The sequence below is a fragment of the Schistocerca serialis genome, chromosome 1, assembly GCF_023864345.2.
Source record: "Schistocerca serialis cubense isolate TAMUIC-IGC-003099 chromosome 1, iqSchSeri2.2, whole genome shotgun sequence".
Taxonomy (NCBI): domain Eukaryota; kingdom Metazoa; phylum Arthropoda; class Insecta; order Orthoptera; family Acrididae; genus Schistocerca; species Schistocerca serialis.
Window position 1 is genome coordinate 114028792 of NC_064638.1, and position 20242 is coordinate 114049033.

Below are 20242 nucleotides of genomic sequence, written 5' to 3' on the forward strand. Positions count from 1 at the left end.
TTTTATAGGTTTTAGAGAATGTACGAATTCTTAATGTAATGAAATTGCAAGTTCGAAAAAATACAGGCAATAGTGAATAATTTAAAGCCAGGAAGCTATGCACAGGAATTTAGCCACGCTTCATTCAAGTAACATTAGCGTTTTGGAACCCAAGGAGGTGGAACCTTCCTTATGTACTCGCACGGCCGCCTCTATTACAGGCGGCCGTGGTACTCGTGTTCTGGTTAAACAGTAATAATCCTTGGTTTAATCCTCGGTAGGTGGGGGGAGCGCACAAAGACTGTAGGGGTAAAAAAAAGGAAAGGAAGTTGACACAAGTATACGTCAGATGTAAATACTGTAAACAATTGCGAGAACACAGTACAAGTATGGGGAACACGGATACAAAACTTAATTTTCGCAAAGCTGTTGTACAACTTACCTCCAAAACACAGGTAAAGATCAAATTACCAATAATGACATGTCTGAGCGTCGTCTGCAAGTTTGTGTGTCAGAAACAACAGTTCGTTTGTAAATATATATATGTGGCAAGACGATGTACACTTCATAAAAGTAGTTATCAGCCGTGTTTTCGAAACATATGTTTCCGAAGTAATTATCTCTTCAAAAAAAATGAAAAGAAAAATTAACATACGTGTGACAAAACTAAAGTTTGTTTTGATATTTGATGTTTCTTCCAGCCAATTGACGCAGGAGATGACAGTTTCTGGGATCAGTTTTGGTCGGAAAATGTGACAAACGTGCAGGATGTGTTTACATTAGTTCCTGCACCAGAAATTCGAGCTTTGCGCGAAGAAGCGCCATCGAATTTGGCGACACTATGTTATAAAGCGGTTGAGAAATTGGTTAAAGCCGTGGATAACAGCTGTCGTACACAGCATGAACAACAAACTGGTAAAGTAAATACTCCTATTATTTACCCTAACATATTAAAATTCTGATGAAAATAAAATGTGAATGAGAGCTGTAAAATGAAAATAATGTAAATGAACCTCCCAAATTAAATGTTTTCTTTGAGATACTCTGTACTCAACATTTTCTACAAAAAGGCAGGCTTATTACTAGTGGTACATTCGTTGCAGTTTAGGATTGCAGGATAAAAAAAATTGTGTGTAATGAAGAAAAATACCTTACATCAGCCTAGCAGTAAAACTCAATTACTTTGTGTATATATACAGCTATTATCTTCTTAATTGATGTTAACAATCTGTTGTCATAATTTTGTAAAATATATGACAAAGCTAGGTCTGTTTAATCCTCAGTTTACCACTGAATATTAATAAGTTATAGGAACATTAGGAAGGAATTTGGAAAGGAACGCTAATCATGCTAGCAATGTTTACATATTTGTAAATGCGGAGAAGCAGTTGATTTTACCTTATTATCAGGAAAGATACATTTATCTTTTCTGTATGTCAAAAAGTGGGGCTTTGTTAACACTAATATTTCTGACCTCTAAATGGGGTGGCTCAGTTATGTAGTTTGCCCAGTTTGTTCACCCAATTCTCAGTTATATTGGAAGCAGTTGATTGTGTTTCACAGAATATAGATTATCTACTGTTTGTCTTGTAACAGGCTAACTGTGTTAACTGAAGTGTTAGATATTGCGTCACCAACTCTCAACCAATCTGTCGTCTTCCAACCTAACCTTGATGTCAGACTACATTATAGGCTAGCCTGTTACTACAGCCTACATTCCAAAATCTAATACAGATTTTTTTTTAAAGTCGGTGTTCTCTGACTGTGTAAGTATGATGCAACATTGTGATGATGTCGCGTGTAGTCTGAGAAGCTGACATTTAGCATCAATAAGTTCAGTGGACCCAATTGATTTGTAGCCTTAGTTTCTCAACGCTCACATCAGATTGCTTTCTTTTGCAATGACAGACACAATCAAGAGAATCTTTCACATAAAAACAGAGCGCTCACCAACCTGATGGTTTGTGTTAACACCACAGTATGCCATGCATCACAATAACAGTGTGACGGCAGGTCAGATATGGTCGAGAGAAGAAGGGGGCTGTGTTGTCAGTTTCCCATTACTCATGTGAGCAGTGTGACTCTGGCAGCTGCAACTGTTTGAGTCCTTGAGCACGTATAAATTTCCACAAACTTCTGTAATGCATGTTGCTGTATTATTATGGAAACGTTATCCCTTTTTGCTAGCTTCAAACATTATGTTATATAAGTTAAACATGTTGCATAGAGAAACAACAAAAAGTAGTGTGACATTTAGATTACCATTCCCAGTTGTTTGCAACTAACTGTAGTAACTATCACCAGCAGTAGGAGAACAATATGGAAATGGTGGACAGAACAGATGGCATCACTAAGCTTGATCTCTGATGAGTTATTGATGTGGTAGTATGTCATGTTAAAAACTAGCTGTCAGTCAGTGTTCTTCTGACCAGTGGATAGGCATCAACCTGTAGTAAATGGTGCAACCTTAACTGTGAACTAGTTTCACTAGAAAGACACATAAAGAATTATAAAAATGTGAAAGTGACAGTGAATGACAAACATTAAAAAAAAAACTGAAGCAGCATTTCAGAGCTGTCAAACAAACACTGTGATGTAGTGCAGAGTTTAACAAAACAATAGAACTAAAGGCAAAGGTTCATGCTGGAATGTTTCCTTTGGTTAGGCCATGGTTGATGTCCTGCCCTATGCTCACCTAATCCTATCCTACTTTGTTTTCTGTATGCATGTACGATTTGTGTATGTATCTGACCTGTTCGGTACCATTGTAATGAATGGGCTATGTAAGAATAAATAAATAAAAGAAATATCTCAATTTTAAAAAAGAACTTGCTTAAAGTGTCCACTGTCTGTAGCATTAGAACTGACATAAGCCCATGCACAGAATCATAATTTACTTTGGTCACATCTTAAGAACATTGGTGGTGCAAATATTCGTGGGAATTTTAGTGTTCAAATAAATAACAGTAAACTGCAAGCAATTCAATGTCCAGTATTTCTTCATAAATATAATTTCCATTGTATCAGGCTTTTATGGTTGTGTTGTGCCAATAGTATACATTTTAATAGTAATGCTGCCAAAAAGCAATTGAATTTTTTTGAAAAAATTGGCAAAGGTAGCATTTCTCACATTTGATATGGAATTTGTTAGGTATAAGCTATTAGAGACTTTCAAGAAAGTCATTAGTAGAGACTGCTATGGATGTAAGCAGGGGGTAGGAGAGGCCTTCAAAATCTGAAATCACATCACCACCACCACACACAGTTACATCAACTTGGCATCATAGGTGAATGTAGACTCTCCTGGCATGTACTACTGATGAAAAGCTCTTGGACTTCCAGCTGGGTGGCAGTGTTAAAATAATGTGACATTTCAAAGAGACTCAGAAGATAATGACACTCTTCAAAGTGGTGTGGTATTTTAACACTGCCACATGGCTGGAAACCTGAGAGTTTCCCTTCAACTTGGTATCAGTTTGAAGAGAATCAGAACTGAGTAATAGCAAGTGGGATACAGAAGTATGTTTGACACAAGTGTTGGATTTGACTAGTGATGTAGGAAACATGAGACAAATCCCATAAACAGTATGATGATATGATATTATTGATGTTTTTCAAAGAGGTTAAGCTGCAGATCAGTCTGTCACCACAACCAGGTTTAGTTTAATATCAGATTTGTTCCCTTCACCAACTCACAACCAAATTGTCATCTTCCAAGTTAATCTAGACTTCAAACTAAGCTCCAGATCAATCTGTCACCATAAGATCTTTTTAGTACCAAAATTGTTGGCTTCACCAACTAACAACAAAACTATGAATATATGCACTGAAATTTGACATGACATGTGCCATTAACATTATGCCACTGGCCAAAGCCGATGACTCATATAGAACACTCCTCCTGACCCAGCAAGTATACCCAGAATCATTAGTCAGGAAATATCAGAACTACTCTGCTGTTCACAAGTATTCTCCTTGCAACTGAAAATGCTGCATTGCTATGAGCTCTAAAAGCTTCACATAGCATTGCTTCTCCCATTCACAAGTAATGGCAATAGCAAAATAATTACATACAAGTCTCAAACTATAACCTTTCAGTGAAGTACATTGTAGTTATGGTACCTAATATGGGGCTGTGATTAAAAAACAGTTTTTCAATATTCCTGTGTTTTATTTTGTAAGGAATTGTGCTTTGTCCCTCCATTTCACCCACTTCCCCAAAAATAGATGGGAGTTCCCCCTCCCATCCTACTCTCCAGCTTGGATGTAAGTGGATAGAGAGATAGAGAAGTCCCATTTTATGCAGAAGAACTAGCTTTCATCAAAGTGCATGAGAAATGATACTAGAGAATTCTTTGCTGTGCCAGAAAAAAAGGAAGTAAGTTTGCAGTGTGCATAAGTGCATAAGTTTGAAACAAAGCTCTAGTGGTGTAGAGCATTATTAGTCATGAAGAGAATTCTCTGTAATCAGTTTAACCTATAATCCAACTTCAAATAAATAAAAATAGACATCAATGGGTGTACACTAAATTAATGTTTGTCTGTGAAATTCTTTGACATCCAGATGGATAACAAACTGAGGTACCACCAGCACATGGTTTACTTAACTAAAAACCTCAGTTCTATCTGCATTGCACTTACAAGGGAACCTCCCCATCGCACCCCCCTCAGATTTAGTTATAAGTTGGCACAGTGGATAGGCCTTGATAAACTGAACACAGATCAATTGAGAAAACAGGAAGAAGTTGTGTGGAACTGTGAAAAAATAAGCATAGTATACAAACTGAGTAGCCCATGGGCGACAGGCAATATCATGGCGACAGTTCGCACACAAGCGCCGTGGTCTCGTGGTAGCGTGAGCAGCTGCAGAAGGAGAGGTCCTTGGTTCAAGTCTTCCCATCGTGTGAAGATTTTACTTTCTTTATTTTTGCATAGTTATTATCTGTCCGTTCGTTCATTGACGTCTCTGTTCACTGTAATAAGTTTAGTGTCTGTGTTTTGCGACCGCATCGCAAAACCGTGCGATTAGTAGACGAAAGGACGTGCCTCTCCAATGGGAACCGAAAACATTTGATCGCAAGGTCATAGGTCAACCGATTCCTCCACAGGAAAACACATCTGATATATTCTTTACGACACTGGTGACGGCATGTGCGTCACATGACAGGAATATGTTGTCGACCCACCTAACTTGTACACTTGGCGAATGGGTAAAAAGATTCTTCTGCCTTGCCCGATTTAGGTTTTCTTGTGAATGTGATAATCACTCCCAAAAAAGTGATGAAAACATAAGAGTTTGTCACATAAACTGAAAATAAAAAATTAAGCTTTTCGCTCGATGGAAGATTTGAACCAAGGACCATTCGTTCCGCAGCTGCTCACGTTACCACGAGACCACGGCGCTCCTGCGTTTCCTGTGTCCTTGATGTTGCCTATCTTCCCATGAACTACTCAGTTTGTATTTTTGGTTATTTTTTCACAGTTCCACACAACTTCTTCCTGTTTTCTCAATTGATCTGTGTTCAGTTTTTCAAGGCCTATCCACTGTGCCAACTTATAACTAAATCTGAGGGGGGTGCGATGGGGAGGTTCCCTTGTTAGAAATATTTCTCAGTGTGTTGATACCAAGTTGAGATTTTTAGCATGCTGTGCATACTTTCTGTCATTACTTCCCCTATGGCCTAATCTTCTGGCACAGTGAAGCTAAGGTCAAGCTAATCTGTACCTTCATGTAACAGAAACTTTTTGTTGAATGTAAATCTGTTATGGACTAAAGGTAACAGCTCTCTGAATAATACAGCTGCCAGGTCATAAAGTGGCACATAAATAAGACGAGAATTTTGCTAACTCTCTCTCTCTGTCTCTCTCTCTCTCTCTCTCTCTCTCTCTCTCTCTCTCTCTCTCTCTCTCTCTCTGAGTTTTTTTGTACCAGCTGACTACGTTCTGCAAGCACAGCAGCTTCACTGGCATGTAGGACTAGGTTTGGTGGAGGGGGTAAGGGTAAAATGAGGTGGGCAGTGGAGGCAGGGGGAGTTGTGTGTGATACATGAGTATTGTGAGATCAAAGTATGTGTTCCAAGGACATCTTGTTTTTTTTGAAGTTCAGAAAGCAATTGTTAGGTTGAAGTATCCAGATAACACTGATTGTGAAGCACATTGTACCCCAGTGGCATCACTGGCATATCCTATCATATCAGAGACAGTTCCACATGTGAATACGTTACTCTCATTTATACCAGCTCTTCTGTAACTTCTGCACAGCATTTTATTTCAGCATGACCACCAAGCATTTGTCCACCCGTATAAATGGCCACCTCCAAAATGTGGCCATGAACAGAGTTGATCACACAGTGGCAGACACGCTGCTGAGTACAAAATGATTTATTTCAATGGCTGCTTCATAACCTGTGCAATCTGGATACTTCTCCCAAACACAAGATCTTTCTACAGTATATTTTCCATATTTGCAGTTGGACTGCCATGATAAGAATCATTCAACTGAGGAGCAATGTTCTGTGATCATTAGGGAAACAAGAATGAACAACTGATATTCTTTCTTCTTGACAAATTCCATTTTTTGTAAATTCAATATATCCAAACATGATATTTCCCACAAAAAGGCTTTCTTAACTATATGTGCTGGCTCCAAATTCAAAAAAATTTAAAGCCAAGTCCTTCGATAACACAAAAACTTAATAACCATCAGGTAAACAATTATTAAACTGTAATGAGTCAAATCAATGAAATAATTGCAGTAAATATTGTGAAAAGAGATGCTAACAGTAATTCAGTTATTGATATGTAGATGATGCACTTCAGTTTCTTTATATTACTGTAGAAGACTTGCTCGTTTTATATTCAGCAGAATTTCATCTATCTTTGTGGAATGTGTTTCAGCTGCATGTACTGTTCTGTTTACTATGTACTGAGAAGGTATTTGACATTGCCACTACATTTTTCAGATGTAAGCATTTTTCAGAAATAGCGATCCACCTAAATTCTCTGACACTCACAAGAAGACATGTACTAATGATTAAGAGATTGATTTGCTTTCTGGAGCAGCAGAGTTAAAAATTTCTAGATAAGTATATTTTCCATTGTTTTCTTAAATCACTTTAGATGAACACTGAGATGATTTCCCTGAACAGACTTTGGCCGCTTTATGTTCTCCATTCTTTTCAAGTAAGCCAGTGCTGCATTTGTAATTATTTTCATGTTTTGTTGAGCTCTTAATAAACCTTTCCTTTTACTTGTAGTGAAACCAAGGTAAAATTAAAAAAGTAATACAGCCTAGAGTCGAAGGCATTAATCCAGTTTGTTGGGATAAGAAGAGTTCGAATACAGAAGAAAACTGAAGGACCTGATGTCATAGGGGTCTATCCCGTAAGCTTCTAAATCTGAGAAAGGAAAAAAAAAGTTCTAGAAACAGTTTTGCCAGATGTTGTATTGCTATACTATTTTTCACTCCACATGTCATCCACAATTTTAAATAGCTAGAAAATACAAGCAATTGGAAAATACATCTAACGTCTTCAACTGAATCTGAAAATAAAACCAACCACTTTATTCTCTGCTACCCTTAGTGTGGCGTATAAGCAGGATGTCACTTCAGAATACCTTATGGGTTCTGAAATTTGTTACATGAATACCAACATTGTCGACACAAAGCTGTATGAGATGAAAGATTTTTTTAGTAGCTAACTTTGCAATGTCAGTACTTGCTATAAATCCAGACAGTAATCTAAATCTTCAGTATTTGTAACCCACTGAGAACCATTTTAGTAGGGTTTTAACTGCATTAGGCTTTCCCTCATTATGAAGTTTTAAAGCCAGGAATATTTCTTAGTTTTCTCAAGTGTTACACTCATTGTTTCCTTTGCATGTTTCTTACACAAGCGTTTTAAATGAAATACTGAATTCTGCATGAAAGGCTTTAGAATATTTTGTTGTAGTGTTGGACAAAATCTCTTGTCACATTCGTTTTTATATATTCAGTACATCTCAGCTATGAATTTCATTTTGTTTATATACACCTTCTTGGCAGCTTTGTTTATATATACCTTCTTGGCAATATCACTGTGACAACAATGATAGTTCTACTTTGCGGATGTGGTCCCTGATAGATTCCAGCAAAATTGCAGAAGTTTTGTTATGTATCTATTTGCATACTTACCTCCCTAATAATGCAGATTCCTCATTCTGAAATGGGTAGATCATATCTCTCTTGCTCTTGCACTCACTCTCCTCCCCCTCCCTCTCCTCCCCCTCCCTCTCCTCCCCCTCCCTCTCCTCCCCCTCCCTCTCCTCCACCTCCCACTCCTCCACCTCCCTCTCCTCCACCTCCCACCCCTCCCCTCCCTCTCCTCCCCTCCCCCTCCCTCTTCTCCCTCCCCCTCCCTCTCCACCACTCCTCCTCCCCCTGATACCCTCCCACTCCTCCCCTGCCCTTCCCTCTCCTCCCCTGCCCTTCCCTCTCCTCCCCTGCCCTTCCCTCTCCTCCCCTGCCCTTCCCTCTCCTCCCCTGCCCTTCCCTCTCCTCCCCTGCCCTTCCCTCTCCTCCCCTGCCCTTCCCTCTCCTCCCCTGCCCTTCCCTCTCCTCCCCTGCCCTTCCCTCTCCTCCCCCTCCCCCTCACTCCTCCCCCTCACTCCTGCCCCCTGCCCCTCACTCCTGCCCCTGCCCCTCACTCCTGCCCCTGCCCCTCACTCCTGCCCCTGCCGCTCTCTCCTGCCCCTGCCGCTCTCTCCTGCCCCTGCCGCTCTCTCCTGCCCCTGCCGCTCTCTCCTGCCCCTGCCGCTCTCTCCTGCCCCTGCCGCTCTCTCCTGCCCCTGCCGCTCTCTCCTGCCCCTGCCGCTCTCTCCTGCCCCTGCCGCTCTCTCCTGCCCCTGCCGCTCTCTCCTGCCCCTGCCGCTCTCTCCTGCCCCTGCCGCTCTCTCCTGCCCCTGCCGCTCTCTCCTGCCCCTGCCGCTCTCTCCTGCCCCTGCCGCTCTCTCCTGCCCCTGCCGCTCTCTCCTGCCCCTGCCGCTCTCTCCTGCCCCTGCCGCTCTCTCCTGCCCCTGCCGCTCTCTCCTGCCCCTGCCGCTCTCTCCTGCCCCTGCCGCTCTCTCCTGCCCCTGCCGCTCTCTCCTGCCCCTGCCGCTCTCTCCTGCCCCTGCCTCTCTCTCCTGCCCCTGCCTCTCTCTCCTGCCCCTGCCGCTCTCTCCTGCCCCTGCCGCTCTCTCCTGCCCCTGCCTCTCTCTCCTGCCCCTGCCGCTCTCTCCTGCCCCTGCCGCTCTCTCCTGCCCCTGCCGCTCTCTCCTGCCCCTGCCGCTCTCTCCTGCCCCTGCCGCTCTCTCCTGCCCCTGCCGCTCTCTCCTGCCCCTGCCGCTCTCTCCTGCCCCTGCCGCTCTCTCCTGCCCCTGCCGCTCTCTCCTGCCCCTGCCGCTCTCTCCTGCCCCTGCCGCTCTCTCCTGCCCCTGCCGCTCTCTCCTGCCCCTGCCGCTCTCTCCTGCCCCTGCCGCTCTCTCCTGCCCCTGCCGCTCTCTCCTGCCCCTGCCGCTCTCTCCTGCCCCTGCCGCTCTCTCCTGCCCCTGCCGCTCTCTCCTGCCCCTGCCGCTCTCTCCTGCCCCTGCCGCTCTCTCCTGCCCCTGCCGCTCTCTCCTGCCCCTGCCGCTCTCTCCTGCCCCTGCCGCTCTCTCCTGCCCCAGCCGCTCTCTCCTGCCCCAGCCGCTCTCTCCTGCCCCAGCCGCTCTCTGCTGCCCCTGCCGCTCTCTGCTGCCCCTGCCGCTCTCTGCTGCCCCTGCCGCTCTCTCCTGCCCCTGCCGCTCTCTCCTGCCCCTGCCGATCTCTCCTGCCCCTGCCGCTCTCTCCTGCCCCTGCCGCTCTCTCCTGCCCCTGCCGCTCTCTCCTGCCCCTGCCGCTCTCTCCTGCCCCTGCCGCTCTCTCCTGCCCCACCCGCTCTCTCCTGCCCCTGCCGCTCTCTCCTGCCCCTGCCGCTCTCTCCTGCCCCTGCCGCTCTCTCCTGCCCCTGCCGCTCTCTCCTGCCCCTGCCGCTCTCTCCTGCCCCTGCCGCTCTCTCCTGCCCCTGCCGCTCTCTCCTGCCCCTGCCGCCCCTCTCTCTCTTCCGCCCCTGCCGCTCTCTCCTGCACCTACCCCCCTCTCTCTCCCGCCGCCCCCTACCCCCACTCTCTACCGCCGCCCCCTACCCCCACTCTCTCCCGCCGCCCCCTACACCCTCTCCCGCCGCCCCCTACCCCCACCCTCTCCCGCCGCCCCCTACCCCCACCCTCTCCCGCCGCCCCCTACCCCCACTCTCTCCCGCCGCCCCCTACCCCCACTCTCTCCCGCCGCCCCCTACACCCTCTCCCGCCGCCCCCTACACCCTCTCCCGCCGCCCCCTACCCCCACTCCCGCCGCCCCCTACCCCCCCTCTCTCTCTCCCGCCGCCCGCTACACCCCTCTCTCTCTCCCACCGCCCCCTACCCCCCTCTGTCTCTCCTACCGCCCCCTACCCCCCCTCTGTCTCTCCTACCGCCCCCTACCCCCCCTCTGTCTCTCCTACCGCCCCCTACCCCCTTCTGCCTCTCCCGCCGCCCCCTAACCCCCCTTTTCACTCCCGCCGCCCCCTACGCCCCCCTCTCTCTCCCGCCGCCCCCTAACCACCCCCCTCTCTCTCCCGCCGCCACCTAACCACCCCGTCTCTCTCCCGCCACCCCGTAACCACCACCCTCTCTCTCCCGCCGCCCCGTAACCACCCCCCTCTCTCTCCCGCCGCCCCGTAACCACCCCCCTCTCTCTCCCGCCGCCCCGTAACCACCCCCCTCTCTCTCCCGCCGCCCCCTAACCACCCCCCTCTCTCTCCCGCCGCCCCCTAACCACCCCCTCTCTCTCTCCCGCCGCCCCCTACCCCCCCCCTCTCTCTCTCCCGCCGCCCCCTACCCCCCCCTCTCTCTCTCCCGCCGCCCCCTACCCTCCCCCCTCTCTCTCACCCGCCGCCCCCGACACCCCCATCGATCTCTCCCGCCGCCCCCGACACCCCCATCGATCTCTCCCGCCGCCCCCGACATCCCCATCGATCTCTCCCGCCGCCCCCGACACCCCCCTCGATCTCTCCCGCCGCCCCCGACACCCCCCTCGATCTCTCCCGCCGCCCCCGACACCCCCCTCGATCTCTCCCGCCGCCCCCGACACCCCCCTCGATCTCTCCCGCCGCCCCCGACACCGCCCTCGATCGCTCCCGCCGCCCCCGACACCCCCCTCGATCGCTCCCGCCGCCCCCGACACCCCCGCCCCCCTCGATCGCTCCCGCCGCCCCCGACACCCCCGCCCCCCTCGATCTCTCCCGCCGTCCCCGACACCCCCGCCCCCACCCTCGATCTCTCCCGCCGCCCCCGACACGCACACACACACACCCTCGATCTCTCCCGCCGTCCCCGACACCCCCGCCCCCCTCGATCTCTCCCGCCGCCCCCGACACCCCCCCTCGATCTCTCCCGCCGCCCCCGACACACACACACCCCCTCGATCTCTCCCGCCGCCCCCGACACACACACACACCCTCGATCTCTCCCGCCGCCCCCGACACACACACACACACCCTCGATCTCTCCCGCCGCCCCCTCCCCCCCCTCGAACTCTCCCGCCGCCCCCGACACCCCCCCCCGTCGATCTCTCTTGCCGCCCCCGTCACCCCCCCCTCGATCTCTCCCGCCGCCCCCGACACCCCCCCCCTCGATCTCTCCCGCAGCCCCCGACACCCCCCTCGATCTGTCACGCCGCCCCCGACACCCCTCTCGATCTCTCACGCCGCCCCCGACATCCCCCCTCGATCTCTCCCGCCGCCCCCTACACCCTCTCCTGCCGCCCCCTACCCCCACTCTCTCCCGCCGCCCCCTACCCCCACTCTCTCCCGCCGCCCCCTACCCCCTCTCCCGCCGCCCCCTACCCCCCCTCTCTCTCTCCCGCCGCCCGCTACACCCCTCTCTCTCTCCCGCCGCCCCCTACCCCCCCTCTGTCTCTCCCACCGCCCCCTAACTTCCCCTTTCACTCCCGCCGCCCCCAACGCCCCCTCTCTCTCCCACCGCCCCCTAACCACCCCCTCTCTCTCCCGCCGCCCCCTAACCACCCCCTTCTCTCTCCCGCCGCCCCGTAACCACCCCCCTCTCTGCCGCCGCCCCCTAACCACCCCCCTCTCTCTCTCCCGCCGCCCCCCGACACCCCCCTCGATCGCTCCCGCCGCCCCCTACCCCCCCTCTCTCTCTCTCCCGCCGCCCCCTATCCCCCTCTCTCTCTCTCCCGCCGCCCCCTACCCCCCCTCTCTCTCCCGCCGCCCCCTACCCCCCCTCTCTCTCACCCACCGCCCCCTACCCCCCCTACCCCCCCTCTGTCTCACCCACCGCCCCCTACCCCCCCCTACCCCCCTCTCACTCACCCACCGCCCCCGACACCCCCCCTCTCTCTCACCCGCCGCCCCCGACACCCCCATCGATCTCTCCCGCCGCCCCCGACACCCCCATCGATCTCTCCCGCCGCCCCCGACACCCCCCTCGATCTCTCCCGCCGCCCCTTACACCCCCTCGATCTGTCCCGCCGCCCCCGACACCCCCCCGATCTCTCCCGCCGCCCCCGACACCCCCGTCGATCTCTCCCGCCGCCCCCGACACCCCCATCGACCTCCCCTCGATCTCTCCCGCCGCCCCTGACACGCCCCCTCGACCACCCCTCGATCTCTCCCGCCGCCCCCGACACCCCCCCTCGATCTCTCCCGCCGCCCCCGACACACACACACACACACACACACACACACACACACACACACACACACACCCTCGATCTCTCCCGCCGCCCCCGACACACACACACACACACACACACACACACACACACACACACACACACACACACACACACACGCACCCTCGATCTCTCCTGCCGCCCCCGAACACCCTCGACCACGACACCCCCCCTCGATCTCTCCTGCCGCCCCCGACTCCCCCCTCGATCTCTCCCGCCGCCCCCGACACCCCCCCTCGATCTCTCCCGCCGCCCTCGACACCCCCCCTCGATCTCTCCCGCCGCCCCTGATCACCCCCCTCTCTCTCTCCCGCCGCCCCCTACCCCTCCTCTCTCTCTCTCCCGCCGCCCCCTACCCCCCCTCTCTCTCTCTCCCCGCCGCCCCCTATCCCCCCCTCTCTCTCTCCCGCCGCCCCCTACCCCCCCCCTCTCTCTCCCGCCGCCCCCTACCCCCCCTCTCTCTCCCGCCGCCCCCTACCCCCCCCTCTCTCTCACCCACCGCCCCCTACCCCCCCTACCCCCCCTCTCTCTCACCCACCGCCCCCTACCCCCCCTACCCCCCTCTCACTCACCCACCGCCCCCGACACCCCCCTCTCTCTCACCCGCCGCCCCCGACACCCCCATCGATCTCTCCCGCCGCCCCCGACACCCCCATCGATCTCTCCCGCCGCCCCCGACACCCCCCTCGATCTCTCCCGCCGCCCCTTACACCCCCTCGATCTGTCCCGCCGCCCCCGACACCCCCCCGATCTCTCCCGCCGCCCCCGACACCCCCGTCGATCTCTCCCGCCGCCCCCGACACCCCCATCGACCTCCCCTCGATCTCTCCCGCCGCCCCTGACACGCCCCCTCGACCACCCCTCGATCTCTCCCGCCGCCCCCGACACCCCCCCTCGATCTCTCCCGCCGCCCCCGACACACACACACACACACACACACACACACACACACACACACACACACACACACCCTCGATCTCTCCCGCCGCCCCCGACACACACACACACACACACACACACACGCACCCTCGATCTCTCCTGCCGCCCCCGAACACCCTCGACCACGACACCCCCCCTCGATCTCTCCTGCCGCCCCCGACTCCCCCCTCGATCTCTCCCGCCGCCCCCGACACCCCCCCTCGATCTCTCCCGCCGCCCTCGACACCCCCCCTCGATCTCTCCCGCCGCCCCCTGATCACCCCCCTCTCTCTCTCCCGCCGCCCCCTACCCCTCCTCTCTCTCTCTCCCGCCGCCCCCTACCCCCCTCTCTCTCTCTCCCGCCGCCCCCTATCCCCCCCTCTCTCTCTCCCGCCGCCCCCTACCCCCCCCTCTCTCTCCCGCCGCCCCCTACCCCCCCCTCTCTCTCCCGCCGCCCCCTACCCCCCCTCTCTCTCACCCACCGCCCCCTACCCCCCCTACCCCCCCTCTCTCTCACCCACCGCCCCCTACCCCCCCTACCCCCCTCTCACTCACCCACCGCCCCCGACACCCCCCCTCTCTCTCACCCGCCGCCCCCGACACCCCCATCGATCTCTCCCGCCGCCCCCGACACCCCCATCGATCTCTCCCGCCGCCCCCGACACCCCCCTCGATCTCTCCCGCCGCCCCTTACACCCCCTCGATCTGTCCCGCCGCCCCCGACACCCCCCCGATCTCTCCCGCCGCCCCCGACACCCCCGTCGATCTCTCCCGCCGCCCCCGACACCCCCATCGACCTCCCCTCGATCTCTCCCGCCGCCCCTGACACGCCCCCTCGACCACCCCTCGATCTCTCCCGCCGCCCCCGACACCCCCCCTCGATCTCTCCCGCCGCCCCCGACACACACACACACACACACACACACACACACACCCTCGATCTCTCCCGCCGCCCCCGACACACACACACACACACACACACACACACACACACACACACACACACACACGCACCCTCGATCTCTCCTGCCGCCCCCGAACACCCTCGACCACGACACCCCCCCTCGATCTCTCCTGCCGCCCCCGACTCCCCCCTCGATCTCTCCCGCCGCCCCCGACACCCCCCCTCGATCTCTCCCGCCGCCCTCGACACCCCCCCTCGATCTCTCCCACCGCCCCCGACACCCCCCCCTCGATCTCTCCCGCCGCCCCCGACACCCCTCCCCGCCGTCTCTCCTTCCCCGCCGCCCCCGAAACCCCCCGTCTCTCCCTCCCGCTGCCCCCGACACCCCCCCGTCTCTCTCTCCCGCCGCCCCCTCCCGCCTCCGTCTCTCTGCTCCCTATCTCTCTGCTCCCTATCTCTCTGCTCCCTATCTCTCTGCTCCCTCCCTCTCTCTCTGCTCCCTCCCTCTCTCTCTGCTCCCTCCCTCTCTCTCTGCTCCCTCCCTCTCTCTCTGCTCCCTCCCTCTCTCTCTGCTCCCTCCCTCTCTCTCTGCTCCCTCCCTCTCTCTCTGCTCCCTCCCTCTCTCTCTGCTCCCTCCCTCTCCCTCTGCTCCCTCCCTCTCCCTCTGCTCCCTCCCTCTCTCTCTCTGCTCCCTCCCTCTCTCTCTCTCTGCTCCCTCCCTCTCTCTCTCTCTGCTCCCTCCCTCTCTCTCTCTCTGCTCCCTCCCTCTCTCTCTCTCTCTGCTCCCTCCCTCTCTCTCTCTCTCTGCTCCCTCCCTCTCTCTCTCTCTCTGCTCCCTCCCTCTCTCTCTCTCTCTGCTCCCTCCCTCTCTCTCTCTCTGCTCCCTCCCTCTCTCTCTCTCTGCTCCCTCCCTCTCTCTCTCTCTGCTCCCTCCCTCTCTCTCTCTCTGCTCCCTCCCTCTCTCTCTCTCTCTCTCTCTGCTCCCTCCCTCTCTCTCTCTCTCTGCTCCCCCCCTCTCTCTCTCTCTGCCCCCTCTCTCTCTCTCTGCCCCCTCTCCCTCTGCTCCCTCTCCCTCTGCTCCCTCTCTCGCTGCTCCCTCTCCATGTTAGATGATGTTTTACACTTGGTAAGTTTAACAAAATTCTGGCAATGTCACAAAAATCTTTCATTCAGACTCTTTTGTATTCAGTACCTTGTAATTTTACATTATACTTAAGAACACTACACCTTCTTGCTGAAGAATCGCTTTGGTCACATTTATAATCATGAGTGCACCCTTTGAGTGAAAGTAAACCAATTACAAATGTATTCTGCATGTCTTATTCATTTGAATTACGAAAAGTTTGTGTAACCTATTATTTTTGTATTTTCATGTAATGATGTAAAAGGTAGTTGGTAGTTTTAAACTTTACCATATGTACTTTATCCACACAGCAAGTAAGATGATTATCTTTCATTGTTGGATTTACATAATCATCACCACTATTTCTTTCCTTTTTGGTTGCACTTTCTTTTTTCCCTGGCACTTTGTTTTATTTTTGCTTATCCCTGCCACTTATAGAGTACACACACATACAGCTACATTGTGCCAGAACCGTAACTTGATTGGGATGAGGGACTGTGTCGGATGAAGTGGGCGAGGAGAGAAAAAGGAGATGAGAAGCATGAGAGTGGTTTGGGGGAAGATGGCTGACATGTGGTGGGAAGAGGGTGCAGGTGCATTGAATAGTATGTATCACTGGCACTCGTCGGACACTTTTAACCACTTGTAGAGGGAGCTGTGTGCTGCACATAGTGCATAGTGATGTGGAGGAGCGAATTGTGAATGGGGGATATAACAGAGAGACTGTGGCTAATAGTGTGAGTGTGCAGGTGTCGGAGTGATGAGACAAGGGCTGGTGGAGATTGTGGCCAGGATGATTATACGGTCGAATATGTGTTGCAATGACAACGCTCACATACATAATTTGTAGAAACTAGTGTAGGGCAGAAGAATCCAGGTGGCACAGGTAGTGAAGCAGGCATTGAAACAAAGCATGTTGTGCTCAGCAGCGTATTCTGCCAGAGGGTGGTCAACTTGGGTCTTGGTCACAATTTGGTGGTGGCAATTCGTTTTGGTAGGCAGCTAGCTGGGAATATGCCAGCATAAAATGCTTTGCAGAAGTTACAACAGAACTGGTATGTTACTTGACTCATTTTGCAGATGGCCCTGCTCTGACATTTGGGAAACATGCAGAAGATGGCCTTAGTAGGAAGTAGTTGTGGTCCATAAGGAGATGGATTTGGGGGGGGGGGGGGGGGGCTGCTCTGCACATTAACCTACATTTCACTCCCACTCCCTGCCAGTTATATTTAGGGCAGCTCCCCCTTGCATTAGGTCTGTCAGTTGGCTGAAGAGCCTCAAGTTTCAAAACTGAGGGCTCTGTGGAATAGGTAAGTTAATGTCCTTATCCAATGATACTGATTTAGATATTTTTCCCAACAACTTTTGCTGAATGCTAGACTATTTCTTTCAGCAAGACAGTGATTTATTCCTTCTGTTGATTTTGACCACCTAAGCAAGTGTCTGATCACAGTGAATGTATATCTTTGTTACTGCAGATTTCAGGAGGAGTTGTTTTTGGATCAGAATTTTAGCTTTTGAAGAAGATAATGCTTAAGAATAATTTTCTCAAGTAGGGATTGGTCAGAACTTACATGGCAGCAACTGGTTTGGAAATGTTGCCAAGTTAACCTAAAAATTTCTCCATTGTTCCTGTTCCATTTATGAAAATGTGTCAAATTTCACAACTGACATGATCACTAAAGTGATGCAGCTTAATAAAATGAGTTACTATACGTGTGAGACCAGAATAAAAGAAAAATCAGTTTTCAGCATTGTCGGATGTGCATAGTCCTTCGTTAAACAAAAGAGAGGAAAAAAATAGATCTAAAGGTGACACTTTTTGTGGAGTGAATATTTATTCCATAACTATGATGATAATTATCCTCAAAGCTCTAGAATTCAGTGGTGTTTTGTATTTCAGGACATTGAAATTTAAAATAAAATTATCTTAAGAAAACATGTTGTAATACAAAACTAATGATATGTGGAGCTTATTGTCTTGTATCATTTCCTTAACATGAATGGCATTAAATGTCTGAAAAGCATCTGCCATGCTTTACTACATTGTTTGACTTTTTGGAAAACTGTCTGTCTTCTCCCATTCATTTTTTGTAACATATGTTTGGATGTTACTTTTGTCTTTGTTTACTTTTTTTTCAGCATAATTTTGAAACTTGTCTTATAATGATGTTTGTTATCTCTGCCACAGTTGTCATTGTGTTACTATGCCCTTATTGATAGTTTTTATTTTTTGCTTCCGTATTGCCACTTATTTCAGATTTATATATTTTACAGGGTGATCAGAAACAGTCTGAAAAGCTTGTGTGTTGCAGGGTAAGTTGGGCTGACAAATAATTATTAGGAAAAAAATTCAATAGGTTGAAGCATTTCAAAGTTAATTAGCATTGAACTTAGCCAATCAGGCACATTGCACACACAAAGTGGCCCACCAGATGCAATTAGTGTCAGTTGCCTGCATAGCGTACATGATAGCGCACGAGACTGCTCAGCCTTTGGTTTGGGTTTGGTTCTTACTACCGACCCATGTCCAATTTTTTTATCACACTGTTATTTAGTTTTTGGAAATCAAATCAAGAACATGTTTGGCAACATTCTCTCTGGCAGGCCATCTAAAATTGGCATGCCCAATGGCCCGACTGGCTAACTTCAATGCTAATTAACTCGGAAACAACACAACATATTGATTTTTTTTCTTAACAGTTATTTCTCAGCACAACGTATCCTGCAACACCATTACAAGCTTTTTAGACTGTTTCTGAGCATCCTGCATAAATGTGATGTATATCCCTTTCAGTTCATAAATGTTATCTTAAAATGTTATGAAAATAATCACACAAATGTTATATTAAATTTTGATTACAGTTCTCAATTGTGTCCGTCTTCTGACACGTGTACTGCCTTATATATTTGAAGACCCTGACTGGCGTGGATTCTTTTGGTCTAGTTTGCCTGGGCAGGCTCAAGGGGAAGAAGAAGACCAGGCTATGCCACTGGCACAGTCCTTAATAAGTGCGATCTGTGTAAGTAAATTTAGCATCTCTTGGTGTAGGGAATAATGTCTTATCATGATAAACATTTAAAAACTTAAAATAATATGCATTAGCACAAAAAGAAATACAGCAGTAGTATATATTTTCAGCATCCCAGCTTCTTCCTACCTAGGTCAAATACTTGTATTCAACACCAATTGTAGGCACCCACCCGAGTCATCCTACTCTTAATTCCATCACAGGCATATTATATCCTGTCAGAAGCAGGGCCACCTGTAAAACCAATCACATCATGTACCAAGAATCTTTATATGGACATGACAACAAGCAAATAAAAAGTAAATGAATTGCTGCTGTCAAACTGCAGCCTTGAACAATGTTGGTCAGACAGTGCCCTGCCCCTCTATACCAGTTTCTCTGAACTACATAGATGGAAATTTTTTGTACAATACATCCTTCTACTTCCAGTTCTCCTGTTCTCAGTCTCTGATAGCTTGTATTCTACACTCACCTCCATCCCTGTTCCCATGCCTCCCACTTCTCTCAATTAATCTAAATTATCACTTTGCAGTCTCCCTCGTTCTCTGTTCTGTCTTCTTCCCTATTGTTTCAACCCATTCCTTTACTTCACTGTGTCTGTATGCAGTTTCCCTTGCCTGTGACAGAGTGGGCTCGTTGGTACAGTGTCCTTAACCTTGACCTTGCTGTCTCTCCCTTCCATCTCCCCACCATCTTTGCTGCTCCCTGCGTCCTTGCTCCTCTCACCCATTCCACCAGAAATAACCGCTCACTTTTGCCAGGCTGCAATGCCAATACAATGTAGCTGTGCGTTTTTGTGCCTTATTTGTTAGCTCTGCAGAAAGTAGTTGTCTGAAGCCTAATAACAATTTGAGCCTTTTTTATGTGCCTGTCAACTGATCAATGCCTCTACTATCTGCTTGAGAAAGGAAAAGAAACAATAAATACTATATGTAGTTGTTTACACTACTGTCTTGTACTCAGATCTATTGATGAGTCATATAATAGTTATTTATAGATATGCTCCAGTTGGAATAAGTGATTAACAGGGGCTAAAAACTGTGTGAAACATAGATGATGTCAGATTGTCACTGCTCTTAATAGTTATGCTATGCTAAAATTGGCAACAATAGATTGAAGTGGATGTGGGGCTATTGTCACTTCTACATGTCTGCATCAACTAACAAGAATGAGCAAAAGTAAAGTAATGAGTTGATTTGTTTGTTCTTTTTCAATCCAGTTAGCCTAAAGTATAACATTATAAATTTAGTCTAATGAGACTCCTTTGGATAAACAGTACATATGTCTGTCAGATAAAAGCCGTAAATTCAACTAAATACCTAGGTATTACAATTACAAACAACTTAAATTGGAAGGAACACACAGAAAATGTTGTGGGGAAGGCTAACCAAAGACTGTGTTTTATTGGCAGGACACTTAGAAAATGCAGCAGACCTACCAAGGAGACTGCTTACACTACACTTGTCCGTCCTCTTTTAGATTACTGCTGTGCAGTGTGGGATCCTTACCAGATACGA

At 50.6% G+C, this 20242-nt stretch overlaps 1 protein-coding gene across 2 annotated transcripts in view; it reads left to right on the forward strand.

Moving 5' to 3' along the window:
* The first annotated feature begins 274 nt into the window (after nucleotides 1-274).
* LOC126463103 (protein HID1) overlaps nucleotides 275-20242 on the forward strand; it is a 100807-nt gene continuing 80839 nt past the window's right edge. For both annotated transcript variants that reach the window (XM_050096126.1, XM_050096127.1), the window contains exons 1-3: nucleotides 275-434; nucleotides 681-894; nucleotides 18559-18716. In XM_050096126.1, coding sequence (XP_049952083.1) covers nucleotides 369-434; nucleotides 681-894; nucleotides 18559-18716 — 438 coding nt within the window. In that variant the 5' untranslated portion in view covers nucleotides 275-368. The remainder of the gene's footprint in view (nucleotides 435-680; nucleotides 895-18558; nucleotides 18717-20242) is intronic.